Source organism: Thecamonas trahens, assembly GCF_000142905.1.
Source record: "Thecamonas trahens ATCC 50062 unplaced genomic scaffold supercont1.19, whole genome shotgun sequence".
Classification (NCBI taxonomy): domain Eukaryota; order Apusomonadida; family Apusomonadidae; genus Thecamonas; species Thecamonas trahens.
In genome coordinates this window covers 351,162-377,497 of record NW_013657661.1, presented here as the reverse complement: position 1 = coordinate 377,497, position 26,336 = coordinate 351,162, and the positions used below count along the sequence as shown (strand labels likewise).

Below are 26,336 nucleotides of genomic sequence, written 5' to 3'. Positions count from 1 at the left end.
AACTTGATGCTCTCCGCGAGCAGATCGGTGCTGACACTGACGGACTGCGTGAGCAGCTCGAAGCTGCCACTACCGAGCGCGACCTTGCTCGTGCTGATGCCGATGGGCTGCGTACTGAACTCGATACTCTCCGCGAACAGCTCGATGTACTTCGCGAGCAGCTCGATGCTGCCGCCACCAAGGGCGATGCTGCTCGTGCTGATGCCGATGGGCTGCGTACCGAACTCGATACTCTCCGCGAACAGCTCGATGTACTTCGCGAGCAGCTCGATGCTGCCGCCACCAAGCGCGATGCTGCTCGTGCTGATGCCGATGGGCTGCGTACCGAACTCGATACTCTCCGCGAACAGCTCGGTGCTGACACTGACGGACTGCGCGAGCAGCTCGAAGCTGCTGTCACCGAGCGCGATGCTGCTTGTGCTGATGCCGATGGGCTGAGGACTGAGATTGATGCACTTCGCGAGCAGCTTCAAGCTGCCACTACCGAGCGCGACCTTGCCCGTGCCGATGCCGATGGGCTGCGTACTGAACTCGATACTCTCCGCGAACAGCTCGATGCTGACACTGACGGACTGCGTGAGCAGCTCGAAGCTGCCACTACCGAGCGCGACCTTGCTCGTGCTGATGCCGATGGGCTGCGTACCGAACTTGATGCTCTCCGCGAGCAGATCGGTGCTGACACTGACGGACTGCGTGAGCAGCTCGAAGCTGCCACTACCGAGCGCGACCTTGCTCGTGCTGATGCCGATGGGCTGCGTACCGAACTCGATGCTCTCCGCGAGCAGATCGGTGCTGACACTGACGGACTGCGTGAGCAGCTCGAAGCTGCCACTACCGAGCGCGACCTTGCTCGTGCTGACGCCAACGCACTCCGCAACCAAGTTGAGACTACAACCTCTGAGCGTGACATTGCTCGCGCGGGCGCTGATGCCGTTCAAATCAGGCTCGAGGCTCTTGAAGCCGAGACTGCCGACACTTACGAGCAACTCGACTCGCTCCAAAGCCAGCTTGCTGCTGCCTCGGCTGAGCGTGACGCCGCCCGCACCGACGTACGCGACCTCCATTTGGAGCTCGATGCGTTCCGTGGCCAACTCGACGTGCTTCGCGACGAGCTGGTTGAGGACGCCGACGCCTTGCGCGATCAGCTTGCAGCTGCTTCTGTCGAGCGTGACGAGGCCGTCGCCGAACTCGCCGCGCTCCGCGCCGCGCTCGCAGATACCTCTGGGGTCGAGTCGACGCTCCGCCAGCTGCTTGACACCAAGGCCGAGCGTGATCTTGCTGTGGCCGATGCTGCGGCGCTCCGTGCTGCGCTTGATGCCCGGACCACGGAAGGTTCCACTGTCGAGACGACCGTCGAAAAACTTCTAGAAGCTCGTGCCGAGGCTGCATCGCTCCGCACTCGTGTTGCTGAGCTCGAGACGGAGCTTGCCGATTCTGTGGCGGCACTCACTGTCTGCAACTCGGAGCGCGTTCTCCTCCGCCAGGATGTCGACAAGCTTACCGCTGAGCACTCGTCGCTAACCAACGCCACGACCTCGCTCACCCGCGAGCTGCTCTCCCCGGAGCGCGTCTCGCGCGATGAGGTTGAACGTGCTGTTGCATCTGCCGAGGCCCGCGCCGCGGATCTTCAGAGCCGGCTCGACGCTCTTATTGATGCAAACATGGACCTTGAGTCGGAGCTTTCTGCCGCCAAAAAGGCTGCCGCTGCTGCTGCCAAGTCGCGCGACAAGCGTCTCTCCGAGCTGCAGACCGAGCTTGAGCGCGAGCGCGAGCGTGCTGCGCTCCTCACCTCGTCCAAGGAGCTTCTGACCAGCCAGCTGGCCGACGTACAGGAGACGCTAGCGACGTCTGAAGGCGCCAACGAGGATCTCAGCAGCGAGCTCGACAACCTGCGCGCCTCCTACAACGAGCTCCTGTCGCAGCGAAACGAGCTGCTTGACACCGTTCTTCCGTCGACGCTGCAGTCGTCGCACCTCATCTCCGACACCGAAGTCTTGTTCGAACAGATCGTAGAGCAGGAGCTGCGCAAGCGCATCGCCGACCTGGAGGAAGAGCTGTACGCGTCAGGGAAGGAGGATGTGGTCCATTGGGATGTGCTCGAGCGCGAGCGCATGCGCAACGAGTTGAGTCTGGCTCAGGCCGAGTCGCGCCAGCTCCAGGCCCAGCTCGATGCCCTCATCGAGATGCAGTCTGCCGTTCCAAGCCTGGCCGACGCACCGGACACTCCGCTCCGCCGCGAGCGGCCAGTGTCAGCGCCGAGCGCAACGCCTCAAACCGAGTCGAGCATTGACTCGCGAGCCCTGGTTGTGTACTCGACCGAGACGCCGTCGTCGATGTCGACCGTTCCGCACCGCAGGGTCTCATCGCTTGCATCTATGGGCTCGTATGCTTCACCGCCGCCGCGCACTGACATGTACATGCGCGGCCGCTACGCCTCACCGATGCCGCCATACCTTGCCACGCCGCCATTCTTTGCGTCGCCACCGCCAATTCCGTCGCGGGCAACCGTTGACGACGAATCGTCGCTCTCGACCTCACTCTCGACCTCGCTCTCGACTTCAGAGGAGCCGATCCGCCGCTCGGCCCGCAAGACCAGCGGATCGAAGCGCCGGTCGCGCCCGTCGACGCCACCCAAGGCCCGCTCCCGCTCGCGCGCCTCATCGACGTCAAAGTCAAAGTCGTCGTCGTCGTCCCGGACCAAGACCGGAAAGACCAAGACTGAGACCAAGTATATTGCCGTCCCGGTTGCCGTTCCGGTCCCGGTCTCCTCGCCTGTCCGCTACATCGTGCCATCAACGCGGTCTAACATCGGCCCCAACCTCTCGTCGCCGCTCCGTGGCCCGGGCCCACGCCACAGCTCACATCAGCACCGCGGCTGAGAAGTAGATTTTAAAGCTGAAGGAAAGCCGCTTGAGGGTGAAGCGAGTACATCGTCGGTGAGGAGTTACTCTTCGCCGTGCAGCGCCTCGTTAGCAGCAGCCATGGCTGACGACGTGGCCGCTTGGAACCGCTCCGGCTTGATGACTGCCGAGGTGGCGGCGAGGAACTTGGTGATAAACTCCTCGCGGTCGACTTGGCCGTCGCCGTCGATGTCCATCTCGGCAAGCAGGGCGTCTGCGGTCTCGTCGACGTTGGCTAGGATTTCGTCGAGGACGGAGACCACGCCTGCAGTCAAATCCTTCTTGATGGTCTTCATCACAGCCTTGAGCTCCTTGCGCATGTCATGCGCCATGCTTGGATCCTGGGCCTCGATCGCGCTCAGGCCCAGCTCCATCGAGACCCGCAGCGACTCCTCCATGACCTTGGGCAGGTGGATCTTGGAGGCGACGAGGTACTGGTGAACCAGCCTCCGGTTCTCCTCACGTGACAGTACGCCGTCGCCATTTTCATCAAACTCGTTCCACAGCTCCATTAGCACCGCCCGATTCATCTCCATGGCCTTCTCCTGCTGCTCGTGGCGCAGCTGCTCGACCGCCTCTGTATCGCCTTCCATCGCCGCCTCCATTACCCTATCCAGCTCGTGCGAGTGTGCCGACTGCCTGATGAGATCGATGGCATTTGCGAAGAGTTCTACGGCGATGGTCATGGTGAGTGCTTGGTGGTGGTGGTGGTGGTGGTGGTGGTGGTGGTGGCTGCTGGTGGCTGGTGGCTGATGAGATGTCATGCCCAGTGGCAGCAGTGAGCTAGCAAGGAGGCGACAGAGTCAGGCGTCAGGCACCCGCTCGCCCCTCACCCCCCCCCCCCCCCCCCCCTCCCCCTTCTCACTCGCACACACATACTGTCAAAGAGCTTTGAATGCTTGGACGATGAGCCACCCATGATCCCTTGTTGGTGAGTCCTGGGGAGGGAGTGGGGTGGTGGTGGTGGTGGTGGTGGTGGTGGTGGTGGAGTTCCACGGCGAGTGGAGTGAGCAAGTGTCAGACAGTTTGGAACGGACGGACCACCTCCGCCGTCACAGCCACCATGCCCCCATCGCCACGTCCACTACTTGCAGACTGCAGACGACACATATGGAAGTTTTCTATTTATGACATCGACATCGGCAAAAGTCGCGTGCTCGCGCCGTCACTGTTGCCATCGCTGCTGTTGCCCACAGGTGCGACTCGCCGCCGTTGGAGTCCGACCTGGAGAGCGGGGAGGATAAGGGAGATGGACGTGCCGAGGACGACAGAGAGCCAGACTGTAGGCTCGGTGGCGAGTCGGCCCATGGTGCCAAAAAACGCGAGCCGAGGAATGGACGAGTAGATCGAGACGAGGACGAAATAGGTGAGGAGCGTGGCGCCGAGGACACTGGCGTGGATGGCGTTGGGCGCGCGGAGGCCAATGCTGAGCATGGCAAGGGTGACAAGGACTAGGATCGAGTAGGTGACCATCGAGACGGCGTCAAACCCGACATGGCCAGCGCCGAGCAGCGCTACACCAAGCGCCACGCCGCCTTGTGCCACGCCGAGGCCCATCCACCGCGTGAGCGATGCCACCGAGCACGGAAGTCGGTGCTGGTAGAGGCCGGGATTTGCCATCGCAAGTGCAATCGGCACGTCGCGGTCGAGGGCATACGAAAGGATCGGCAGCCCGGTGATGGCCACGTTGTAGAGCGTGAGCGCAAAGGTGTTGAAGTACGAGATGCCCGAGTAGCCAGCAAGTCCATTGTAGAAGACCTGGACCGAGCAGAGGTAGATCGACTTGTAGAAGCAGTACTGAGCCACGTAGGCTGTCCGAGTGTAAGCATATCGCCCGTGGACAAGAAGCAGCCGTCCGAGGAACCGGAACTGCGCCACAGCGTAGTCGGCCGCTCGTGCGGCCTGCAGGCCCTCGCGTCCCGAGATGCCGACGCCGACCGCAGCAGCCTGGAGCATGGCCACATCGTTGCCGCCATCACCGATGGCCAGCGTCCGTGCTCCGCGCCCTAAAGCCTGCACCTCACGCACTAGCTCGGCCTTTTGGTCTGGCGACATGCGACAGCAGACCACGGCTGCCGCCGACAGCGCCAGCCGCACGAAGTACTCGCGCGCAGAGCTCAGTACAATCCGCAGCGACGCGCCGTCGATGACGAGCGATGTCTCCGGTCCCATGTTCCGCGACGCCTCGCCAAGAATGGCATGGACCTCGTTCGGCGCACGCGCAATGCTTGTGAGCGGCACTACCGCTGCCCCGTGGTTACCGACCAAGTTGCACGAGATCGCAATTTGCCGTGCTGTCGACTCCTTGTCGCCGGTCAGCATCCAGAACCGAATGCCGGCCTTTCGGAGCTGGGCAATAGTTTCGGGCACGCCCTCCTGGAGCTTGTCCTCCACCGCTGATGCGCCGAGGAGCGTCAGCCCGCGCTCAAGCGCAGCGTACGTAGCCGCCACTCGCTGCGCCCGGTGCCTCATCGAAGCTCGTGCCGCATCGAGGCCAGCCAGCCACTGCTCGGCCTCGACGCGCGGCACAACCCGATAGCCGTACACCAACGTCCGCAGACCGGCAGTGCCGAACCGCAGAAGTGAGCCTTCCAGTCGCTCGGCGGCAGAAGAGTCGGCGGCGCGAAGCCGCGGAAAGACGCTCGAGTCGGCACCCTTGACAAAGAGCACATACTCACCGAAAGCCGCGAGGCCGCCGGCAAGCGGCCCGCGCTCAGCTACCGATGGCTCAAAGCGGACTAGCACGCCCGACCGCTTGCGCTCTGATGAAAACGCGAGGTGAGCCACAACAGCAACAGGTTGGATGAGTGGCTCCGAGGTGCCGATGGCGGCCCGGGCATGGACATCCAGCAACCATCCACGAGCAGAGTCCGGCGGCGCAGACCGTCTCACGCACACGTACCCGAGGCCTGCAGCGCCGGCCACCAATGCCTCTTCGTCCGGCGACGCCGCCGACCACGAGAGCTGGCCTAAATCCCGTGAGTGCGCGTATGCGTCCGAGCCCAGTGGGACTGCATTATGGCAGACTGCCATGGCAGTCACGAGGCCAAGCGCTGCGTGAACTCCGTTGTCGAGGGCCGAGACCAGGGCCGGCTGCTCGTGGCTGGTGTGATAGACAAGGCCGTCCCAGGCGAGCGAGTCGAGCGCCATTTCGTTGTTGGTCAGCGTTCCAGTCTTGTCGGTGAGGACGTGGGTGATGACGCCGAGGTCTTCCGCGAGGCCAGTCGAGACTGCGGCGGCGGGCGTATCGGTCTCAGCGTGGTAGAGCGCAAGATCCCATCCAATGAGCGCGGCGTAAAAGGTCTTGAGCATCTCGAGTGTGATCTTGAGCGAGATAGGAATCATGTACGAGATGAGAAGCAGGAAGCGGAGCGGGAGGACCACCGATGCCCACGGCGAGAGCTGACTCCACTCGGACGCAGGGTAGGCCAGGTACAGCGCACGCGGCGCAAGCACGGCCTTGGTCGCGTTGCCGGCAAAGCCAAGGACGACCGCCGCTGCAAGCTGGATGCAAAAAATGGTCCGGGTGAAGCTGTTGATGGCATCGTCAAGGGCAGTCGTCTTGCCGCGCGGAGGCGACTTGTTGTTGGCCAGCTTGGTCTCGCACCCAGTGTAAACAACGACACCGACGGCAAACGCAACCTGCTTGAGCACCGATCCCTGCAAGAGAAGTGAGTCGGGAGTGAGTGGAATGAGTGCGGCGTCGGACGAGTCTCCGGCATCGGCGTCGTGCGGTGTGACGACGAGCTGGGCGTCAAAGGCGTAGAGGTGGGGGTCTGGAGCCGGCGCGGTGACGACAACGTCGTCCCACAGTCGCGGATCAGGCGAGTCGCCGCGCGAGGTGAGTCGAGCCGAGGTGGCGGGAGGCGCAGCGCGAGCCTTGAGGTCGGTCTCGCCGTCGAGGTTAGCAGTCTCGACAAAAGCGGCAGAGCCATTGGGCGCCGACGTGGCAAGGACGACCAGATCAGCTGGCACGAGCTCGTCCTGGTGGAGGAGAACGAGCGAGCCAACATGGAGCCGGCGCGAGGGAACTGACGCCCAGTCAGGCCCAGACGCGACCAGGACCGGGCGGGCGTTGACCGCGGCGTCGCGGCGCGCCCGCTCGATGTCGTCGAACGCTTCGCGGACTGCCGAGGCGGTAAAGATGAGAATGAGAGGGATCCACGTGGTGAGCGGGTTGACCGGCGCCAGAGTCGGGTTGAGCTGGAGCGTGGCGATGAGCAGAAAGTAGACATTCATAAACCGCGAGAACTGCTCCATCAAGTTCCGCGGCACAAACGAGAGCAAGGTGTACTTGGTCGATGAGACCGCGTTGTCGGGGTAGTTCCCGCCTGGTCGCTTGCTAACAGCCACCGTCCGCGGCGCGTCGGCGCGTGGCGAGCCATGGGCACTGCGACGAGCATTGGTGTCAAGCGCGCCCGCGCGGCCCGCGCGGACTGCTACGAACCAGGCTCGGAACGACAAAAACTTGGGCGCTGCGTTGGGCCGCGATGCGAGTCGGCCGTGCTCAGCGCTCAGCCTTCGAGCTGCAGCAAGAAGGCGATAGCTGAGCGGCGCGACGACGAGGGAAGGGAGGACCCAGCCTGCAGCGACAATGGCGGTCCACATGAGCGGCGCCTGGCTGCAGACTTCCGGCGAGGCCAGGCCCGGGCGGGAGCAGTCGATGGCGAGCACGGTGTTGGTAGCAACAAGGCCGGTGAGCCAAATGCCCAGTGCGAGGCCCAACCCAAGCGCGGCAGCGTTGCGCGCCGAGGTGGCGAGGACAAGCGGATCGATGGTGCCCGCCGAGGCCTGGGCTGAGACGACCGATGCAGCAGCGGTGACAACCACAGCTGGAACGAACCACACAGCTGCGACAAGCGCGTGTGGGACAAGAAGCGGTGCGATGACTGCCGAGGCGGCGGTAGTAGCCGTCGCGACAGCGGTGGTGGTGGCCGCCGGCGCGAGGCGAGCGGTGTCGAGACGGCTGCGAGGCGAGGAGCGGTCGGGCTCTTCCAGCGGAAGCAGCGAGCTGGTGGAAGAGAGCGGCGAGGTTGGCGGCGGAGTGGGTGGGGGTGTTGGAGGATCAAATACCGTCCGTGGAGCCGGTGGATGGAGGATGGAGAGGGCAGGCAGGTCGTGCGGTGGCGGGTCGAGCGAGTCCAGGGCCAGGTGCGACTTGACCGTCCGGATGCCGGTGACCTGCGAGGGCGTGGATAATCCGGACATGGAAAGCGGAATGATGGGGGCGGGGTGGGGATGGAGGAGTGGTTGGGGTGGTCGTTGTGTGCGGTTGTGTGTTTTTTGTGGGGGGGGGGGGGGGAGGTGGGGTGGGGGAGGGGGAGGGCAGTGGGCGCGGTGTTCTGCCACCGGAGCGTGACCGGGGCAAGGGGCTGGGCGGCTGGATGGGGGACGGCTTTTCGATTCACTTCTACTTGGTCTTGGCGGCAGCGTCGGCGGCGAGGACAGCCTTGGTGCGGGACCAGTAGGCGATGATCTGGACGACGATGACGCCGTTGAGAACGGTGCCGATGATAAAGCCGAGAACGAGCCAGACGTCGTTGACCTGGGTGAGAGTGGTAAAGACGCGGGCGAGCGAGCCGCCAAAGTTGAGGAAAAAGGTGATGAGCGAGAGCGGGCCGGTATGGCCGTTGGCAAAGTTGGCGATGATCTGAGGGATGCGGGCGGCGCAGGCCGAGGGGATGGTGGAGAGCGGGAGGATCCAGCGGAGGTCAGCCGGGAGGACGATCATACCATAGACGAGCGCAGCGCCAAAGACCGAGACGGCGATACGCTCAGACCACGCGACCGGCGGTGCGGCGTAGTGCCAGTACATGACGACGAGGACAAGGTTCTGGGCGAGGATGATGGCGGCCTCTCCATAGGTAGAAAACGGGTTGCCCTCGAGCACGTTGTAGGTGGTGGTAATAGCGAAGACTGCCACGTCGAGGTAGAACGAGAGGCCCGAGATGCCTGCCACCGAACCAGCGCGGACAATGTTGATAACCTGCGGAAGCTTAAGAATGACCGAGCCGGCCACAATGGCCAGCCCCAGGACCTGTGAGACGAGCACCTTGACCTCGGACAGCTCCATGCCGATGACCGGGAGCGGGGCGCCGGCGACAGAGACCACAGCCAGCGCTGCCACGAGTCCGATCACGAGTCCCCAGGTGTACATGGCTAGACAGGCTGGTTTGGAGAGTGAAGAGTGAGGAGTGGTCGGGGAAAGGGTGGGGTAGGGTAGGGTGGGGGGAAGGGGGCACCGCGAGCGGTGGTTCGGTCGGCGGCGTGGCGAGGTGGCGGCCCGACGCGAAAGAGCACCGAGGCAAGGCAGCACGATCCCACATCGAGAATTTCTAGGTTGACCCTCCCAAGGCAGGCCGATGTAGTAGGGCAGAACTAACCAGGCGCACGCAGTGGCAACCTCAAACAAGCACGAGGGAGCGGGTGCCATCATGCCCAGCTCAATGAATACCGATTGAGAGGCAGGCTTCAAGGGTGGCAGCGAGACGGCAGGGTGGGGATGACGGGCGGGATGTGTGAACGTGCGCGCATCGTCCATCCATACACATGGTTGTGTTCCCTGCAACAAGCCTAGCATATTCATATACATAGTGCTGTCATCTGTGTCCATGGTGGCAAGGTGGAGGCGAGAAAGAGATCAAACAGGCTGGTTGCCGCGACTTTGACCCCCCCCCCCCCCCTCGAAACAGCCACCCCCCCCCGCCTCCCCCTACCATAGGCATTGTCGACTCGATGAGACATTACTCCTAAGGAATGGACCTGTTACACTATGCACTATCGTAATTCAGAAAACCTGCGTCATCGGGGGGGGGGAGGACCGTCTGGCGTCTGGGCGAGTTGCCCTCTTAACCCACAATGTGTAGCTGTTTTGTGTTGCATGCCATATTTCTCACAACAACCAGTTGCCCGTCGTTCACTCCACCACCCAGAGAATAGAAACACCCGGATACACACACACACATTCACATACACGTACTTTCTTCACACGCCAGTACGTACATGCTTGTACAGCTCCACCCCCCCCACACACACACACACACATGCAAACACACCATCCCCCCTCCCCCATTCCACCTCCTCAACTCTCGCTGTATGTGCATGCATGCCACAAGTGTCGCAATAATGCAGGGATGGCTCGACTCGCACCGCCTACCCACTCACACTGACCAGCCGCATTGAGCAGATAGGGGATGCGCGGCATGCGGTATGTGCAACTGGCGGTTGCCTTCAACATAGCCTTGCTCGTGATGTATGGGCTTGGTGGCTTCGACATGTCTGTGACCCCAATAGGGCACTGGGTCGGCGGAAGAACAACAACCCTGGCGCGGTCGCCGCCTCCTCCATCACCACCGCCGCCGCCTCCATCACCACCACCGCCGCCTCCACCATCGCCACCTCCGCCTCCACCATCACCACCACCGCCGCCTCCACCATCGCCACCTCCGCCTCCCTCCCCACCACCGCAACCGTCACCTTTTGTGCCAATCAATATCTCTCGCTTTACTTTCTCCGACTATACCCCGCACGCCACGTTTCGCAACCCGGCCGCGACATGCTCTCTTGCCCTGCCGATGGTCGGCGAGCTCGGCACACATGATGTTGGCGAGCTGCTCAACTTCACTGGGTTTGCAGGAGTCAGCATCACCCGCTCAGTAATCGAGACTGCTGGCGAGCCAGTTTCGTGCTGCGCTGTGGTGGTCCCGGAGGATCTCCCGTACCTCATCCATGAATCTACAGCGGCGTGCCTCGCGTTCAATGTAGGCGCATCGATCTCGAACTCGTTGGACTATAGGGGTGCGACTGTGACGATCAACGCCCAGCCGCCGCTGTCGGCAACCAACGAAGGCGATCCCGCTCCACAGCGCTTGGGCAAGGTCGGGATTGCGGAATGGCACGAGGGCCTCCTCGTCGACGTCGGCTTTTCCGGCTCATCGTGCACCATCCCCGACAACCGCACCCTCTTTGTGGCCCATGAACCCTGGACCAACACTTTCTGGCATGACTTTCACAACGGCTTTATGCGAACGTTCGGCACGCTCTATGAGCTCGACGATCCGTCACTGTTGCAATGTGACGACAGCTGGCCCGAGGCTTGTCGGGTCAACACGACTAAGGTCATCATCGCCTATTGGGTCACTTCAATCGGAGATCATTCGGCCGGGCCTACCCTGCTCGGGCTGCTCCCACATCTGGCGGACGAGATCATCACAGAGCCGGATCCATCGCACTGCTTCGCGCGGGTGGTTGCCGGCCAGGCCACGGCACTTGATCTCAACGCTGGCATTCGTTTTACAGTCAAGTCGACGAAGGTGCTCTCGTACTTTTCGCGCTGGTACTATTATGTTGCCACCGGCGAGCCGCTCGAGCCGGCGCTCGGAGTGGAGGGTGCGAAGACGCCAGGATCGCGTTCAGGTCTTACAGAACTTGATCTGGAGCGACTGGCCGAGCCGCGCACCGAGCATCACGTGCTCATTATCTCCCGCCAACATGCTGCGAATGGGCGTAGGTGGGGCCCGGGTGTGAAGGAGGCCATGATGACCTGGCTCGAGAGCTCCGGAGTCTCTGTCGAAGCTGTTGACTTTGCGGCGGTGTCCGTAAAGGACATCGCGGCTGCAGTCCGCCGGGCAACGGTCATCATCGGCGTCTCGGGTGCGGGCATGATCAACATGATGTTCGCGAGACCAGACACGGTGCTCATCTACATCTACCCTGAGCGTGTCTTTGCTCACAATGATCCGCTCAACAGCTCAGGCATTTACATCACGCTGGCGCGGATGCGAGGCTGCCAAGTCGTGGTGGTTCATGAATATACGGCCGGCTCGGATACCGACAACTACCTCCCGCTTCCCATCGCGGCGAGTTTCTTCAAGATTGGCTTCACCCTCGGCCTCGGCGGGCGTTTCCCGCCACCGACGCTGGCCCCAGTTCCTTCGGTCTGGGATGGCCCATCGGCGGACGAGTACAAATACACCATCATGTAGCTAGTCACGCATTGACCCTTAATAATAACTTGGCCCTAGATAGTACATCTTGAGCATGGAACAGCTTGGCATGACTTCGCAGTGCAGTGGCGCGAGCTGTTGGCGTGACATCTGCGAGAGCTCCAGTTTGGCGAGCGTGACCAGAACGAGGCATACCTGACCCTCACTCTCAGTCAATCATGCCGCGCGTGTTTGGTGGATCGCCCAAGTGCACGGTGTGCGCCAAGTCTGCATACCCCATGGAATCGCTCACTGTTGATGGTGCTGTGTACGTTCTCCCTTCCCTCCCCTCTATTCCCTCCACCCGTGAGCATGCGGCCTGCGCTCACCCGCCTTTCGCCCGAAAGGGCGGCTCGGGCTACGACACGCCGCGTGCTCATGTGTCGCCCACACGCCATCTACGGGTATGACGTTGGGCAAGGTTCAAGTATGGGGTTTCATGCACCTCCTATATCCTTCCTGACTCCGCCACTGGTTTGTACTTCCCTCCTGTTGTCGGCCACGTCGCTTTGCGTTGTGACCAATTTCTTTGCAATGGCGAACAGACGCAATGAACGAACGAACGTAACGAACGCACAAACGGACGCAACGAACGTATCGAACAGTGCGAGCGGACAATGGCGACGATTGTAATCATGGCAACCATCGATCGATTTGCAACGAACGTATCGAACAGTGCGAGCGGACAATGGCGACGATTGTAATCATGGCAACCATCGATCGATTTGCAACGAACGTATCGAACAGTGCGAGCGGACGATGGCGACGATTGTAATCATGGCAACCATCGATCGATTTGCAACGAACGTATCGAACAGTGCGAGCGGACAATGGCGACGATTGTAATCATGGCAACCATCGATCGATTTGCAACGAACGTATCGAACAGTGCGAGCGGACGATGGCGACGATTGTAATCATGGCAACCATCGATCGAATCGCAATTCACTCACTCCCCTCCCTCTTGCCACAGGCTCCACAAGACCTGCTTTATCTGCTCGTGCGGATGCAAGAAGAAGCTCTCGCCGTCGACGTACGCCTCGATGGATGGCACCTTCTTTTCCAAGCCGTGCTTCAAGAAGCAGTTCCTTTCCAAGGGCGACTACTCCAAAGGTTTCGGTAAGGCCACGCCCGAAGAGGAGTGGCGTGCCAAGAAGGCCGGTGGAGCTAATGCAGGTGCGGCGTCGGCGTCGGCCGACACTGCTACCACCACCACTACCACTTCGACCCCGGCTGCTGCTGCCGAGCCCGAGCCTGCTGCCGAGCCCGAGCCTGCTGCCGAGCCCGAGCCTGCTGCCGAGCCCGAGCCTGCTGCCGAGCCCGAGCCTGCTGCCGAGCCCGCGGTTGAGGCCGAGCCCGCGGATGAGGCCGATGCTGCTGATGCTGCCGAGCCCGAGGCTGAGGCCGAGCCCGAGGCCGAGCCCGAGGCTGAGGCTGAGGCTGAGGCCGAGCCCGAGGTCGAGGCTGACGAGTAACCAATCCATTGAACTCCTTCTCTCGTGTTATGACGGCGGGACAAACGAGTTGCCGTCGTGGTCAGCGGCCGGCTCGATGGTGGCGCCGCCAGCGACGGTGTAGTTCTCAAGGCGCGCGCCGGCGCCGATGGTGGCGGACTCGCAGACGACCGAGTTTGCGATGACGGCGTCGTCAGCGATGGAGACGTGGTCCATGACGACCGAGTTGACAATCTTGACGTTGGCGCCGATGGTACAATGTGCACCGATGTTGGATTTCTTGACGGTGGCGCCGTCGCCGAGCGTTGTCGAGTCGCCGACGCACGACTCGGATCCGACGGCGTTGATGTTGGTCAGTTCGACCGAGTCTGCGATAAACTGATACCGCGAGGAGGGCGGAATGAGCGGGCGCAGGTCGCAAACCTGGTTCTTTGCGGGCACGTCGCGGTTGGCAGCCTTGTACGACTCGATCGAGTTGATGCGGAGGGCGTAGACGTCGGTGGCGAGGACGTAGTGGCAGCGGACGAGGTCTGCGGCGACCTCTGCAGGCGAGATCTGGCCTGATGAGAGAGCGCGGGCCGAGAGCGAGTCGCCACCAGCCTTGGGCGTCTCGCTCTCGCCGCCAGTCGAGCGAGAGAGAAAGTGCTGCTGCGGGAGAGCGAGCGAGTCGTCGGCGCCGCCGCCGAGGCCGAGCGCCACCGGCTCGATGCCCATGAGGGCGAGGTCCGGAGCGGCAAGATGGGCCAGCGACGAGAGCGTCTTGCGGCGGAACTGCTTGTTGATGAGGAACGGCACGAGGTGGGCCTTGATCGACTTGAACGAGGTCTTCTCGGCGAGCAGGTCGAGGACCCAGTGGGCGAAGAAGTACACGTGTGTGTCCATGAGCGAGGAGCAGACGGCGAGGCGCGGGTAGCGGCGGAGCAGCGACTTGCGCATCGAAGCCTTGCCCTTGGCGTCAAAGTCTGCCCCCGACGCCATCATGACGATGCGGGAGTCGTCCTCGTTGAGGGCGACAACGTCGCGGTCCTCGAGCGGAACCTCTGCGGCGGCCTTGGCGGCGGCGGCGGCGGCGGCCTTGGCGGCGGCGGCGGCCTTGCCGCCCTTGCCGGGCCGCCTCTTGGACCGCGGCGCGGCAAGGAGCATGGTGAGGGTGGCGTCCTTCATGCGGTGGACGTCGGCGACGTGCTGGAGCATGACGTCTGAGATGATGTCGCCCGAGACAACCACAAAGTCGGTCTTAATGCGGTCGGCGACCGAGCGGAGCGCGTCTGCCGAGCCTGCGTCGTCGTCGGTCGCCTCGACAGAGGCCACCAGGCCGCGGACAGGGTACGACTCGAGGCACTGCATAATGGACTTGGCCGACGACTTGGACGCCACCACCATGGCGTGCTTCGTCCCGCACCTCGCGAGCATCTCCAGCTGGTACGAGAGGAGCGGGCGGTTGGCCACAGGGAGCATGCACAGTGCCGTGTCTTCCGTCAGCGGGTGCAACTCGCGAGCCTTGCCCCCGGCCATAATCACCACCGTGTATTCGCTCACGCTGCTTGCCTCGGGCGTCGTAGCCATGGCCAAGTCGGTGCCGAGTTGCGTCTGCCGGCCTCCACCAAACACACCCACTTGCCCGACTCGCTGACTCGCTGACTCGCCGACTCGCCGAGTCATTCGCACTCGCTGCCGCTCACTGGCTGGCCAACGAGCCAGACTCGGCGAAGCTTGGCTGGCAACCCCTCCCCCCTCCCCCTCCCCCCCCCCCCCATACCTCTGTCCCACATTTTTTATTCTGCATCTCGCATCTACGACCGCCGCCGGACCCGCGGGCCAAAGTAGTGCGGGACTCCGTTAGGCGCCATCAGCCAGTTCGGATCCCAGATGATGCCCTCTTTGAGCATGACGTGCCGGTAGTAGGCCGAGCACTGGTAGCCGACACGGTTGGGGATGTACGAGGCAAAGAGGCCCCACTTGTTGCCGGCGCCGTGCTCGGCGGCGACCTTGATGAAGAGCTCGTGCTCGGCGCGAGTCCACTCGCCGAGCGCGCGCTCGCAGCCCGGCGCGACGTGGCGGTAAAAGTAAGCGTTCGGGTTCTTGCAGAGGAGCTTGGACGACCAGAACTTGGCCGACGACCACCCGCGCGGCTTGGCGCCCTTGACTTTGTTCTTCGACCCGATGCCCATCGGGTTGGCAAACGAAAACTGCCCGCCGCCGCCCTGCCGCCACGCATCACTGGCCGAGTCGGGAATGCCGTGCTCGGCCGCAATGTCCGGGTTCACCCATCCCTCGTACTTGCCCACAACTCGAACCTTGGGCTCGATGCCGCGCGCTGTAAAGTACTCTTCCATCGTCACAAACTCGACATCGTCAAACTCCTCCGACTTGCCCGATGCCGACACAGTGTCCAACGCCTTGCTCCGCTTCGCCACCGGCCTCGCCTCGCCCTCGAGCGCCTCCTCGGCGTACGACGTCACCCCGCGCCCAGCCTCGACCTGCGATCGGATCCGCCGCGACTGCCTCACCGGCGCCGCCGCCTCCCGCGCCTTCTTCTGCCGCGCCTTGGCATCCGGCGCCGGTGCCCGCCGCCGCTTCTTGCCCACCACCACCGGCGCTGCCGCTACCTCGGCTGCCACCCCATGCTCCTCGGCGAGGCTGGCTGCCACCGGCCTCATCGCGTTTGCCATTAGCGCCGTCATCGACGCATCCAACTCTAGCGACTTGAGCATCTCCTGATTCCGTCGGATGTTCTCCAGCCGCTTTGCCTCGTAGTCCATCTCTGCCGCCCCGACACGTAAGGATTCTACGCATTGCCACCAGCCGACACACGCACTCACCCACCACAACCACAACCACAACCACACACGCACACGCACACGCACACACACACGCACCATCCCTTCGTCCCTCTCCCAACCTACCGTCCCCGATCCTGTGTTGCACTCTATCTGCCTGTGCTCTTCAGTCACGTGTCCCTCTCCCTCCCTCCCTCCCTTCCCCTCTGTCAGTCAAGCCAACCAACCGTTCAGCGATGGCTCCTCCCCCCACCCGCCGCCCCACACCCCGGCCCCTCCCACACTCCCACACATACACACGCATACACACATACTCACATAGCCCGCCCCCCTCCCTCCACCACCTCCACCTCCACCGACATCCCTCCCATCCCCTCCCCCTCCCCCCTCCTCCCATCCATTCCTATTGGCTGACGATGTCCTTGAGCGACTTTACCAATGACCATTGCCCCTGTTGACTGTCGTCGATCCCACACACCACTCCACGCCACACCAGCCCACACACACACTCTCTCTCACAACCCACGCCCCCGCCCCACACACACACACACCAAACACATACACGCCACCACCACCACAAACCACTCGCCCATACACCACATACATACACCATGTCAAACTCCCGTCGTGTCGCATACTTCTATGACAGTACGTCCCCCCTTCCCTCCTCTCCCCCCCTGCCCCCCCCCCCGTCCTCTCTCTCACTCGAGTGTGTTCCATAAAACTAACCTCTCCCCACACAGGCGCCATCCCGACCTTCCATCTGGCTGCTGGTCACCCGATGAAGCCGATCCGGTCGGGCATGACCCACAACCTCATCCTCAACTACGGGCTCTACCGCAAGATGGAGATCTATCGCCCGCACTACGCCACCGACGACGAGATGTCGCGCTTCCACTCGGACGACTACCTCAACTTTCTCCGCCTCATCACGCCCGAGAACATGTTCGAGTACTCGCGGCAGCTGCACCGGTTCAACGTCGGTGAGGACTGTCCGGTTTTTGACGGCCTCTACGAGCTCTGCCAGCTTGCGGCCGGTGGCTCCATCGCCGGCGCCATGAAGCTCAACCACGGGCAGGCCGACATTGCCATCAACTGGGCCGGCGGTCTGCACCACGCCAAAAAGTCCGAGGCTGCAGGCTTCTGCTACGTCAATGATATTGTACTTGGCATTCTGGAGCTGCTCAAGGTTCACGAGCGTGTCGTGTACATCGACTGCGACATCCACCACGGCGACGGCGTCGAGGAGGCCTTTTACACCACCGACCGGGTCATGACCGTCTCCTTCCACAAGTTCGGCGAGTACTTTCCGGGCACCGGCGACCTCCGCGACATCGGCGCGCAGGAGGGTCGCAACTACGCGCTCAACTTTCCGCTCAAGGACGGCATGGACGACGCCTCGTACGAGATGATCTTCAAGCCCATCATGGCCGCCGTCATGGAGCGCTTCCAGCCCGGCGCCGTCGTCCTCCAGCTCGGCGCAGACTCGCTTGCCGGCGACCGCCTCGGGTGCTTCAACCTCACCATCGACGGCCACGCCGAGTGCGTCCGCTACATGAAGTCGTTCAACGTCCCGCTCCTTGTCCTCGGCGGAGGCGGCTACACCATCCGCAACGTCGCCCGCTGCTGGGCCTACGAGACCTCAGTCCTCCTTGACGAGCCCATCGACGACGAGCTGCCGTTCAACGACTTTTTCGAGTACTACGGCCCTGACTTCCGCCTCCACATCGACCCGTCGAACATGCCCAACCTCAACTCGCGCGAGGAGCTCGAAAAGTCTACCGCCTACCTCCTCCAGGTTCTCCACCAGGTCGAGCCAGCCCCGTCCGCCCAGATGCTCGACGTCCCGCCGGAGACCTACCTCGGCGAGCTCGACGAGGACGCAGAGGACCCCGACATCCGCATCTCCCAGGCCACTTACGACAAGATCCGCACTCATCCCTCCGAGTTCTACGACGACGCTGTCTTTGGCGATGGCGGCCGCGCCAAGCATCGCGACGATCCCGCTGCAGCTGCCCAAGGCGTCCTCCAGAACGAGCTCCAGCCCGAGTGCCCGCCCACCAACGTCCCTGCCGCCTCGTCCTAGCCGCTCCACCCGTCATCGTCATTGTCATCCCCTGCTCTCTGCAGCCAACAAACCACCTACTCTCCCCACACGCGCAAGCCTTTTACTGCCTCGCATCAAAACCACGCCCTCCGCCTTGTTCCGCAACCGAACAAATGACTCGCCCAACCAGCAGGACAAAGCACTCGGAACCGTCGGGAAGGAATGAAACAAACGTACGAATCAAACAAAACGAACGAACGAACGAAACGAACGAACGAATCGAAACGAACGAATCGTGCTGCCAGCAAGTGGTCGCTTAGTTGCGGCTGGCGTCGACGCAAGCGGGAACGCCACACTATCCTCTTCAACTCTACGCCGAAGATGTCCGACCGTGCCGCTAACGTTTACATGGTATGTCGTCATGCCGAGTACTTTCCCCCTCTCCCTGTCTGCTTGTACCGCTCCGCTCCCTATGCTACGCCCTGCACCCAAGTCCCGCACCCACCGCCGTCATGCGGGCCAGTGGCGATGCCCAGCGTCTGGGGGACCTTTTTTTGGCGCCGTCGCAAACGTTCCCCCACCACCCATACAGCCGCCTAACCCGCTTCCATGCCCCCCAACCCCGCCTGCCCCTCCTCCCCGAACTGTATGCACTCACCATCCTCTTTCCGTGATTCTCTCGCTCTCCTCCCTCCTCCCACCCGCAGGCCAAGCTCGCCGAGCAGAGTGAGCGCGTACGTTCCCGTTCCTTTGAATGCCGTTTTTTGCGGCCAAAGCTGCGAACCGTTGCAGCGCTGGCATGCCGACGGTAGCAGTGCTGCTGCTGCCCCCCTTCCGCTCCCCCTCCTTCCCCCCCATCCCCCCCATCTTCCCCTTTCCTTGTGAGTAGTGTATGAACCCCTCCTCACATCCTCCCGCCCACAGTACGACGAGATGGTCGAGTCGATGGGTCTTGTTGCCAAGCTTGACGTCGAGCTCACCGTCGAGGAGCGCAACCTCCTTTCGGTCGCCTACAAGAACGTCATCGGTGCCCGCCGCGCCTCGTGGCGCATCATCTCCTCCATCGAGCAGAAGGAGGAGTCCAAGGGCAACGAGGAGCACGTCGAGCGCATCCGCGCCTACCGTGCCCGCGTCGAGGCCGAGCTGCAGAAGATCTGCGCCGACATTCTCGACATCCTCGACCACCACCTCATCCCGTCGTCGACCACCGGCGAGTCGCGCGTCTTCTACTACAAGATGAAGGGCGACTACCACCGGTACGCTACCCTGCCTACGCTCTCCCCCCTGCTCACCCCCACTCCCCCCCCCCCCCTGCCCTTCTGTACCCCCCGCATATTGCCCCGGCTCGCGACCTGTACTCACCTAATTTTTTCGCTTTTCACAGCTACCTCGCCGAGTTTGCCACCGGCTCGGGCCGCAAGGCTGCCGCCGAGAACTCGCTCATTGCCTACAAGGCCGCCTCGGACATTGCCCTCACCGAGCTCCCGCCCACCCACCCGATCCGCCTTGGCCTCGCCCTCAACTTCTCGGTCGTACGTTCACTCTCGCCCTGCCTGCCCCCCCTCCCCCCTCGTCCCCACGCACGCGTTCCTGCCGCTGACCCCCCCCCCCCCCCCCCCCCCAACTCCTTTTTTTGCCCTTCTTCACACACTCACCCTTCTTTCCACTGCTTGCTCGTCTTCAGTTCTACTACGAGATCCTCAACTCGCCCGACCGCGCGTGCCATCTCGCCAAGCAGGCCTTTGACGACGCCATCGCCGAGCTCGACACCCTCTCGGAGGAGTCGTACAAGGACTCGACGCTCATCATGCAGCTGCTCCGCGACAACCTCACCCTCTGGACCTCGGACATGCAGGGCTCGGACGGCGACGAGAAGGAGAAGGACGGCGACGAGTAAGCCACCCTCACCAGCTGTGCTTTCAGCTGTAGCTGTCCGAGTGTCAGCCACTCTCCTCAACCTTCGCCTTTGACCCATCCACACCAACTCTCCCCACATCCCGCTTGCTTCTGATTGGAAGCCTGAAACATGAACACTCGACAGTTGTCACCCTCATCCCCATCCCCCCAACCTCTTTTCCACACCGCGTGTCCCTGGCACCGGTTGCCCGCGTCCGCTCGCAGCATTCGCGCCCAAACATGCCCTCAACCACAACGCCCCACACCCCTCCACACACGCCACCATGCCCCGCACAGCCCGCCCAGGATCATCACACACACACAGCCGCTCTATACCCCAGTCCCCGCCACCCTCCCCCACCGCAGACGCCGAGTGGGGCTCGCTCGCCTCACCTCCCGACACGCCTGCCCCGCCGTGCTCGCGCTGCTCCTCGCTCGCTGCCCGCATCGAAGAGCTCGAGCTCGAGCTTGACATCGCTCGCGATGATGCTGCCTTTGCCCGCCTTTGCCCCTCGCTGTCGTCCAACCCCGCCGTCACGCCCGCACTCGCTGCCGAGGCCCGTCGCCTCGCCGATGAGAACGCCCTACTCCGCGACGCCCTGCTCGACATGCATGACGCCAATGAGGCACTCCGTGCTCAGATCGCTGCCCTCTGCACTGAGCAGGCCGCAGTGCCTCAGCAACCGTCCTCAGCTCCAGCACCACTCGCCAAGCTCGCTCCTGCCTCGCGCCCCCTGGCTGACATCTCCAACGCGTCGCCCGCCTCGCCCCGCCCGGTCCTCGCCCGCCTCGCCGCCCGCGGCGGCCTCAAGTCTTCAGCCGCCGCCGCTCGCATCCGCTCGTCGTCCGCGCGGTGAGCCCATCTTTATCTGTTACGTCGCCGCGCCTGCCATGCCCCGCACCCAGCCATAACCGCCGCCGCCGCTGCACCTCCAACTGCAACTCCGATCGCCGCGCCCTCGGCAAACCACGCCCAACCACTCAGCTCACCCTTTTCCACACTCGCCAGCTCGGTGCCGGGCAGCACGACCTGGTCAGCCATGGCGTCCCGCGCCACCACCGCCGTCTCGAGCGTAAACCCCGCGTCGGCGCAGCAGTAGCCGTAGACGCCGATGTACACCCGCGTCCCGGCAGAGACCGATATCCACGCCCGCGAGCTGCGCCCGGTCCCGGTATCGGCAGCATCGTGCACGAGCTCGGTCGGGAGTGTGCCGCTGACGCTGAGAAACAGGTCCGCATCGGCGTTGACGCTTGGTGCGTCCATCGTCACTCCGAGCATTCCCTCAATGCTTGGCGTGACCACGTAGTACGCCCACCCCAGGATGCCCACTTGTCCTGTAGCGCTTGCCCCGATTGCCACTTCTACCGCCGCGTCGCCACACTCACGGCCAAAGTACGGCGCCACACAGTTGCATCCGCCAAGCGCCGTCGCCTCGCCGTGCCCGTTGCATCCTGGTACCGGCATCGCTGCCACAGCTTGTGCGCATTCGGCTTGCGGCAAGAGCTCCATCACACTCTCTAGTTCGCGTGCGCGCCACTCGGCACGCGTGAGGCCGTGAACTGTGAGCCCGTACGCCTGGGCCTCGGTCGAGAGCATCCGCCCCGCCTGCACACCGACCACCACCACGTCACCGACACCAAGCCCGGCGCTTACCAGGTCAACCACAACCCGCTCAAGATTGTTGCCGTCGATTGCAGCCCGGTGCCTTGCTCCCGTCGACGGCAGCGCCACCACCAGGTCAAGGTCGTTGACCAACGGGTGCGCGGCAAGAACCGAGGCCGGAGGATCGGTCCAAGCCAGTGCCGCCACCAAAACACTCTGTGCGTCGACAATCTGCCAGCAACGAACAGCTTCGTCACCGCCACCTGCCACCTGTCCGTGCTCAGCCGCAAACGGGAGCCGACCCGCGTCGCGCGGCCACTCGGCCGGCACAAGCCGTGCCAGCGAGACCTGGCCAAAGCCTGTGGCAAAGAACGCCGGCAGCGCCGCCGATGTGGTGCTCTCGGCGCCTGATGCCGCAAGCGCCGCACGCAGCAGCGCCGCGTTCGGTTCGCGGCCTGCTGCCCGGAACAGTTGCGTCACCCGCGCTGCCATCCCGGCCACCAGCGGCACCGCCATCGACGTGCCCGGATACGTCACCAACGACGCTTCGTTGCAGAACCCGCCGGCGTTGGAGCCATCCAGCGAGTTGGCCGACGTCACGTACGCGCCCGGCGCCAGCACGTCCGGCTTGGGCCGTGCATCAAACGTCGGTCCGCGCGATGAAAACCACGCCACGCTGCCTGGCGCTACGTCCAGGTGCAGATTGTGGCCCAGGCTGCTGTCGAGCTCGAGCGTCGCCGGATCGAGCCCGCTCAGCTCGACACTCGCGTCTCCCCCGGATTCGAGCACCGAAATGAGCACCTTTCGCGTCGTCGCCGCCACCGCAACCGTCACCACCGTAACGTTGGCCGCAATCTCTGCTTCATCCGCCTCAAACACCATGCCGATGGCACCCGAGTCGTCGCTGCCAAAAACCACCACGGCCGCTGCTCCTCCCACACTTGCCAGCATGCCCTTGGTCGCAAATGAACACCGCCCACGGGCGGCAAAGACTACAACGCCACGCAGCGAGCCGGGCGCAGGCGCCTCGCACATCACTCCATCGCTCGCCATCGCCAGCCTGCCCGAGATCGGCGTTGCGCCAAGCGGCAGTCGCGGGCCAAACGAGGCGAGCCGGACCAGCCACGACGTGCTCCGTCCACGCGACGCGAGCACCGCTCGGCCGCGCGCAAGATAGGCGTGCGATGACGCCGCAGGTGCATGTGTCGCGCCCACAGTCACTGCGTTCTTGGCCGTCCCTGGATGATTGACAGAGAACCAACCATCAGAGCCCGAGTTGCCAGCCGCAAACAGGAGTAGCACATCCGGCCGGCTCGCCACAAAGCTATCGACTTGCGACGCCGCGAACGAGTACACGTTGGCGGTCGCGCCCCACGAGTTGGACACAATCGTCGCGTTTGCCGACACAACCAGCGGCTCAAAGAGCGCTCCCGCCAGATCATGCGGGAGATCGAGCTCTCCGCTCGAGTCACCGACGTCCGCAAACGCTACCCGTGCGCCAGTCGCCGCCCCGCCCCACCCCGCCAGCGGCGCTGTCTCGGGTGCAAACGTCGCAGAATCGACGGCCGCACCCGGACCGGCGCACTCGGGAGGAGATCCAACAAGCGTCGCCACCACATGCGTTCCGTGCCCCCGGGGCTGTCATCAAAGTCGGTGTGGTTAAAGTACGCCACAATCTTGCGGCCGTCCGGCGCACGCCAGCCGTCCGCCGTTGTCGACCGCCTCGCCTCGTCGCCGTTGCACCCGTCCGCCAGCAAGCAATGGTCCACGTCAACGCCAGTATCGACAACTCCCACCACCACACCGTGCCCATCCAGCCAGCCCGGCACCGCATCTCGCGGCGCGACTACCGGGACCGCCCACTTTGTCATTGTGGAAACGCCGGAACGCTGCTCACGTCAACAATGGGATCAGACCCAGCGAGCGCAGCCTCCCACTCGCGCGCCGATGAAATCTGCTCCACCCTGCCACTCACTCGCTGAGAAAGGACCGGAAAGGTGTCTGGACGCCGAGGCGAGCCAAGGAAGACCACCCGCTGCGCCGCCGCGAGAGCAGCCGCCACTTGCGGATCACCCCACACACAGTGGACATGGTCCCCATCCGGCGGAACAAACCCGATGTGGGTACATGCTGCTGCCAGCATCTGTCTGCTCTTCTTGCTCGCGCCATACACCACCGCCGTCGTTGCCGCATCTGTCATCCCCGCCCCAATCGCTCGCCCCGCCGCCCGCAGGTGCACCACGCCACACACAGGCTCTGTCGAGAGCACCACCACCAGCGCCACCACTGCCACCACTACCACCACACCCGCCCGCCCCAGCTCGCTCTGCCACCTCCGCTCTCGGCCTCGCCACCCCTGTTTGACTCCTCGCCGCTGGCTTGCCATGGCCGAGCGAGGTGGCTGCCCGTCGTCGTCTGTCGTCCGTCGCCCGACTCACCATAGCCAAGGCGGTCGCAGGGGATGGTGGCGGGCGGTGGCGGTGTTACCCACAAAGATCTACACGCAAGCGATGGACTGCATAGCTGATGATTCGCGCAGAGGTGCAAACTGGGCGTCGATGCAGCAGAGGCGCAGCCAGTTGGCAAGGCAGCCTTCCGAGTATGGCGAGGTCCGCGAGGAGATGCGCTTGCGGAGGTCCTCGTTGGTGGTAAGGTTGGCCGAAGTGAGCTGAATATGGTAGGCCAGGAGCGGGCTGACCACCAGCGCGCCCATGGCTGCATATGCGAGCAGCATGCCCGCCGCATACATCTGGCCCGATGCGTAGCTGCACTGCGACTTGCCGCTCATCGACGAGTGCAGGTAGAGAACAAGGCCGAGACTGATGACCAGCGCAAGCGCTGTCGCCACGGTGAGGACGAGAAAGACGATAAATACCCCGTGATTGGCACGCCCAACATCGTTGGCAATCCACGGGCAGTGGTGGTCGAACCGTGAGACGCATCGCCCGTGCAGCTTGCAGTGTGCTGTCCGCGGTGGGCGCCACGCGCGGCACGCCTCGCACCAGCGCGCGCGAATCTCAACCCCGTTGACAGCCACTCCGTACTCCAGCCCTCCACGCGATGCAGCATACACCCGATCGGTGTCTGCAGCAGGTACCACCGGCTCGCCAGCGCCCGGCCCGCCCCGGCTGCTGTCCACCCGACCGTGCCCGGATCACGGAGCGAGGCCGCGCATAGCCCAACGAGCGCACCCAGCGCCAGCACTGCCATCACCGCCACCACGCCCGCCACACCCAGAGGTGACATGGCACACGCCAGGCCATGGGCGACAACACCCGCGCCAGCGCACGCCGGCCCGCCGATCAGCACAGCCGTCAGCACCAGGCCTGGCCGCACCCCGCCGCACCACACCCGCCGGGCACGGCTACCCCGCCCAACGCCATCCAGCCCCGCTTCGGTCACCTGCTCCACCGGTAGCCAGCCTGGATGAGGCACTGTTGTCGCCAGCTCCTTGCGCCTCATCGCCCGAGAGCCGTCGTCATGCCCGGTCCCGTTCACCTCGCTGACCTCCGACTCGGCCTCAACCGCCCCGTCCGCAGGCCTGGCACCAGCACCAGGCACAGGCCCATCCGCCAGCAGCGGGCGCATTGCGTCGCTGTCGCCGTCGCCCATCCACCCGCAGCAGCCTCTCTACCGGAACGGTGCGACGAGAGGTGCCACGCGCCGCCTTTACTTCTTGTGCTCGTCCTCGGCAGCCGAGTTGGACTCGCTGGCCCGCGCTTGGCGAACTGCGCGCTTCCTCCCGACATCGGCGTGCGGTGCGAGCTCGGTCCGCAGATCGGCAGGCAACCGACGAGTAGCCTCGCGAAAGGTGAGTTTGGACATGAGGCTTGAATGCTTCGCGACGTAGTTGGCAACAGCCTCCGGGTTGTGTGTCGAGTACTGGCGCAGCGCCCAGCCGATGGCCTTGTCGAGGAAGAACCGCTCGCGCGCATGGCTGTACTCGGCTGGATCACGCTTGTTGGAGAGGAGGTGCGAGGCCGAGGCAAAGAGCAGGCTCTCGTCGGTCTTGTCACGGAACCGCAGCTGATGGAGGATGCTCGCCCGCTGGACCCAGAACGAGTCGTCTGCGATCCAGCTCGCCACTGTCGCTTTCAGCTGGAGATCGGCCGGGAACTTGGCCCGTAGGCCGCCAACAGCATGTGAAGCAATCATGTCGACCGTATCCCACCACGGCTCGGTCACCACCATGTAGCGTGCGAGATCGAGCGAGGCCTTGGGCTCCCACACCTTCTTGGCCTTGGAAAACACTTCCAAAGCCGTGTAGTGGAACTCGCGCTGCGGCAGCGCATACAGCTCGCGGACGACCGTCTCCAGCTCGTCATGCGACGCCATCGGATGCGATGTGATGATGTCTTTGGTCAGCACAACCCGATCCGGCTTCTTCAACCCGAGAAACGATGCCGCGTCCTGCAGGTACTTGGTCATGGCCTTTGCCGCCGCCGCGTCCGCCGCAGGCATCAGCACCTCCACCACAGCCGCCACTAACGGATGCCCACTTGCTCTGGCTCGTGACATTACCGACGTCCCACTGCCTTTTTGATGCGAAGAGCTGAGTGCTGCGCTGCCCGCTCCCAACGCCGCCGTCGGCTTGAGATCGGTGCCTGTCCCTGCAAGACACGCCTGGCAACTATTTTTTGGTGTCCCACCCCCCACCCCCCATCTCCACCCA

The 26,336-nt window shown here is 63.6% G+C and overlaps 13 protein-coding genes across 15 annotated transcripts in view; 5 read left to right on the top strand and 8 right to left on the bottom strand.

Moving 5' to 3' along the window:
* Positions 1 to 2,908, top strand: part of AMSG_04949 (enterophilin-1) — a gene marked incomplete at its 5' end in the record, with an annotated part of 22,336 nt that extends 19,428 nt beyond the window's left edge. For all 3 annotated transcript variants that reach the window (XM_013903160.1, XM_013903158.1, XM_013903159.1), the window contains one exon: positions 64 to 2,908. In XM_013903160.1, the coding sequence (XP_013758614.1) occupies positions 64 to 2,879 (2,816 nt within the window). In that variant the 3' untranslated portion in view covers positions 2,880 to 2,908. The remainder of the gene's footprint in view (positions 1 to 63) is intronic.
* AMSG_04948 (uncharacterized protein) lies at positions 2,874 to 3,880 on the bottom strand. Its single transcript, XM_013903157.1, has 2 exons — positions 3,780 to 3,880; positions 2,874 to 3,570 (listed from the first exon to the last, which is right to left on the bottom strand). The coding sequence occupies exons 1-2, from the start codon at positions 3,817 to 3,819 to the stop codon at positions 2,945 to 2,947; spliced, it is 666 nt and encodes a 221-aa protein (XP_013758611.1). The 5' UTR covers positions 3,820 to 3,880; the 3' UTR covers positions 2,874 to 2,944.
* A 129-nt stretch (positions 3,881 to 4,009) lies between these two features.
* Positions 4,010 to 8,184, bottom strand: AMSG_04947 (aminophospholipid ATPase). Its single transcript, XM_013903156.1, has one exon. It carries the CDS (start codon positions 8,106 to 8,108, stop codon positions 4,026 to 4,028), a length of 4,083 nt encoding a protein of 1,360 aa, XP_013758610.1. The 5' UTR covers positions 8,109 to 8,184; the 3' UTR covers positions 4,010 to 4,025.
* Positions 8,185 to 8,285: 101 nt separating this feature from the next.
* Positions 8,286 to 9,094, bottom strand: AMSG_04946 (mannose-P-dolichol utilization defect 1 protein). Its single transcript, XM_013903155.1, has one exon. It carries the CDS (start codon positions 9,055 to 9,057, stop codon positions 8,311 to 8,313), a length of 747 nt encoding a protein of 248 aa, XP_013758609.1. The 5' UTR covers positions 9,058 to 9,094; the 3' UTR covers positions 8,286 to 8,310.
* Positions 9,095 to 10,474: 1,380 nt separating this feature from the next.
* On the top strand, positions 10,475 to 11,884 carry AMSG_04945 (uncharacterized protein; the record flags this gene model as incomplete). The annotated part of the gene is made up of 1 exon (XM_013903154.1): positions 10,475 to 11,884. The coding sequence occupies one exon, from the start codon at positions 10,475 to 10,477 to the stop codon at positions 11,882 to 11,884; it is 1,410 nt and encodes a 469-aa protein (XP_013758608.1).
* A 179-nt stretch (positions 11,885 to 12,063) lies between these two features.
* On the top strand, positions 12,064 to 13,386 carry AMSG_04944 (LIM-type zinc finger-containing protein; the record flags this gene model as incomplete). The annotated part of the gene is made up of 2 exons (XM_013903153.1): positions 12,064 to 12,152; positions 12,858 to 13,386. The coding sequence occupies 2 exons, from the start codon at positions 12,064 to 12,066 to the stop codon at positions 13,357 to 13,359; spliced, it is 591 nt and encodes a 196-aa protein (XP_013758607.1). The 3' UTR covers positions 13,360 to 13,386.
* AMSG_04943 (translation initiation factor eIF-2B gamma subunit) lies at positions 13,288 to 14,920 on the bottom strand. Its single transcript, XM_013903152.1, has one exon. It carries the CDS (start codon positions 14,902 to 14,904, stop codon positions 13,387 to 13,389), a length of 1,518 nt encoding a protein of 505 aa, XP_013758606.1. The 5' UTR covers positions 14,905 to 14,920; the 3' UTR covers positions 13,288 to 13,386.
* Positions 14,921 to 15,098: 178 nt separating this feature from the next.
* On the bottom strand, positions 15,099 to 16,308 carry AMSG_04942 (transcription factor). Its single transcript, XM_013903151.1, has 2 exons — positions 16,245 to 16,308; positions 15,099 to 16,102 (listed from the first exon to the last, which is right to left on the bottom strand). Exon 2 carries the CDS (start codon positions 16,098 to 16,100, stop codon positions 15,132 to 15,134), a length of 969 nt encoding a protein of 322 aa, XP_013758605.1. The 5' UTR covers positions 16,101 to 16,102; positions 16,245 to 16,308; the 3' UTR covers positions 15,099 to 15,131.
* A 285-nt stretch (positions 16,309 to 16,593) lies between these two features.
* Positions 16,594 to 18,450, top strand: AMSG_04941 (histone deacetylase 1). Its single transcript, XM_013903150.1, has 2 exons — positions 16,594 to 16,766; positions 16,862 to 18,450. Exons 1-2 carry the CDS (start codon positions 16,730 to 16,732, stop codon positions 18,202 to 18,204), a joined length of 1,380 nt encoding a protein of 459 aa, XP_013758604.1. The 5' UTR covers positions 16,594 to 16,729; the 3' UTR covers positions 18,205 to 18,450.
* A 63-nt stretch (positions 18,451 to 18,513) lies between these two features.
* Positions 18,514 to 20,062, top strand: AMSG_04940 (14-3-3 family protein epsilon; the record flags this gene model as incomplete). The annotated part of the gene is made up of 5 exons (XM_013903149.1): positions 18,514 to 18,576; positions 18,873 to 18,899; positions 19,090 to 19,421; positions 19,550 to 19,697; positions 19,850 to 20,062. Exons 1-5 carry the CDS (start codon positions 18,547 to 18,549, stop codon positions 20,060 to 20,062), a joined length of 750 nt encoding a protein of 249 aa, XP_013758603.1. The 5' UTR covers positions 18,514 to 18,546.
* An 848-nt stretch (positions 20,063 to 20,910) lies between these two features.
* On the bottom strand, positions 20,911 to 23,962 carry AMSG_04939 (subtilisin). Its single transcript, XM_013903148.1, has one exon. The coding sequence runs from the start codon at positions 22,715 to 22,717 to the stop codon at positions 20,927 to 20,929; it is 1,791 nt and encodes a 596-aa protein (XP_013758602.1). The 5' UTR covers positions 22,718 to 23,962; the 3' UTR covers positions 20,911 to 20,926.
* A 168-nt stretch (positions 23,963 to 24,130) lies between these two features.
* Positions 24,131 to 24,898, bottom strand: AMSG_11835 (uncharacterized protein). The gene has a single exon (XM_013903216.1). The coding sequence runs from the start codon at positions 24,604 to 24,606 to the stop codon at positions 24,148 to 24,150; it is 459 nt and encodes a 152-aa protein (XP_013758670.1). The 5' UTR covers positions 24,607 to 24,898; the 3' UTR covers positions 24,131 to 24,147.
* A 420-nt stretch (positions 24,899 to 25,318) lies between these two features.
* On the bottom strand, positions 25,319 to 26,140 carry AMSG_11834 (uncharacterized protein). Its single transcript, XM_013903215.1, has one exon. The coding sequence runs from the start codon at positions 26,123 to 26,125 to the stop codon at positions 25,334 to 25,336; it is 792 nt and encodes a 263-aa protein (XP_013758669.1). The 5' UTR covers positions 26,126 to 26,140; the 3' UTR covers positions 25,319 to 25,333.
* Between the last annotated feature and the right edge of the window lie 196 nt (positions 26,141 to 26,336).

What these genes read in the sequence shown, in the direction of transcription:
- AMSG_04943 (XM_013903152.1), bottom strand. Translation starts at nt 14,904, where the DNA reads ATGGCTACGACGCCCGAGGCAAGCAGCGTGAGCGAATACACGGTGGTG.
- AMSG_11835 (XM_013903216.1), bottom strand. Translation starts at nt 24,606, where the DNA reads ATGCGTCTCACGGTTCGACCACCACTGCCCGTGGATTGCCAACGATGT.
- AMSG_04946 (XM_013903155.1), bottom strand. Translation starts at nt 9,057, where the DNA reads ATGTACACCTGGGGACTCGTGATCGGACTCGTGGCAGCGCTGGCTGTG.
- AMSG_04948 (XM_013903157.1), bottom strand. Translation starts at nt 3,819, where the DNA reads ATGGGTGGCTCATCGTCCAAGCATTCAAAGCTCTTTGACA. An exon ending in GCATTCAAAGCTCTTTGACA is followed by an intron (nt 3,571 to 3,779) that starts GTATGTGTGTGC and finishes CCATCGCCGTAG; the next exon opens with AACTCTTCGCAAATGCCATC.
- AMSG_04942 (XM_013903151.1), bottom strand. Translation starts at nt 16,100, where the DNA reads ATGGACTACGAGGCAAAGCGGCTGGAGAACATCCGACGGAATCAGGAG.
- AMSG_04947 (XM_013903156.1), bottom strand. Translation starts at nt 8,108, where the DNA reads ATGTCCGGATTATCCACGCCCTCGCAGGTCACCGGCATCCGGACGGTC.
- AMSG_04941 (XM_013903150.1), top strand. Translation starts at nt 16,730, where the DNA reads ATGTCAAACTCCCGTCGTGTCGCATACTTCTATGACA. An exon ending in TGTCGCATACTTCTATGACA is followed by an intron (nt 16,767 to 16,861) that starts GTACGTCCCCCC and finishes CTCCCCACACAG; the next exon opens with GCGCCATCCCGACCTTCCAT.
- AMSG_04939 (XM_013903148.1), bottom strand. Translation starts at nt 22,717, where the DNA reads ATGGCGAGCGATGGAGTGATGTGCGAGGCGCCTGCGCCCGGCTCGCTG.
- AMSG_11834 (XM_013903215.1), bottom strand. Translation starts at nt 26,125, where the DNA reads ATGCCTGCGGCGGACGCGGCGGCGGCAAAGGCCATGACCAAGTACCTG.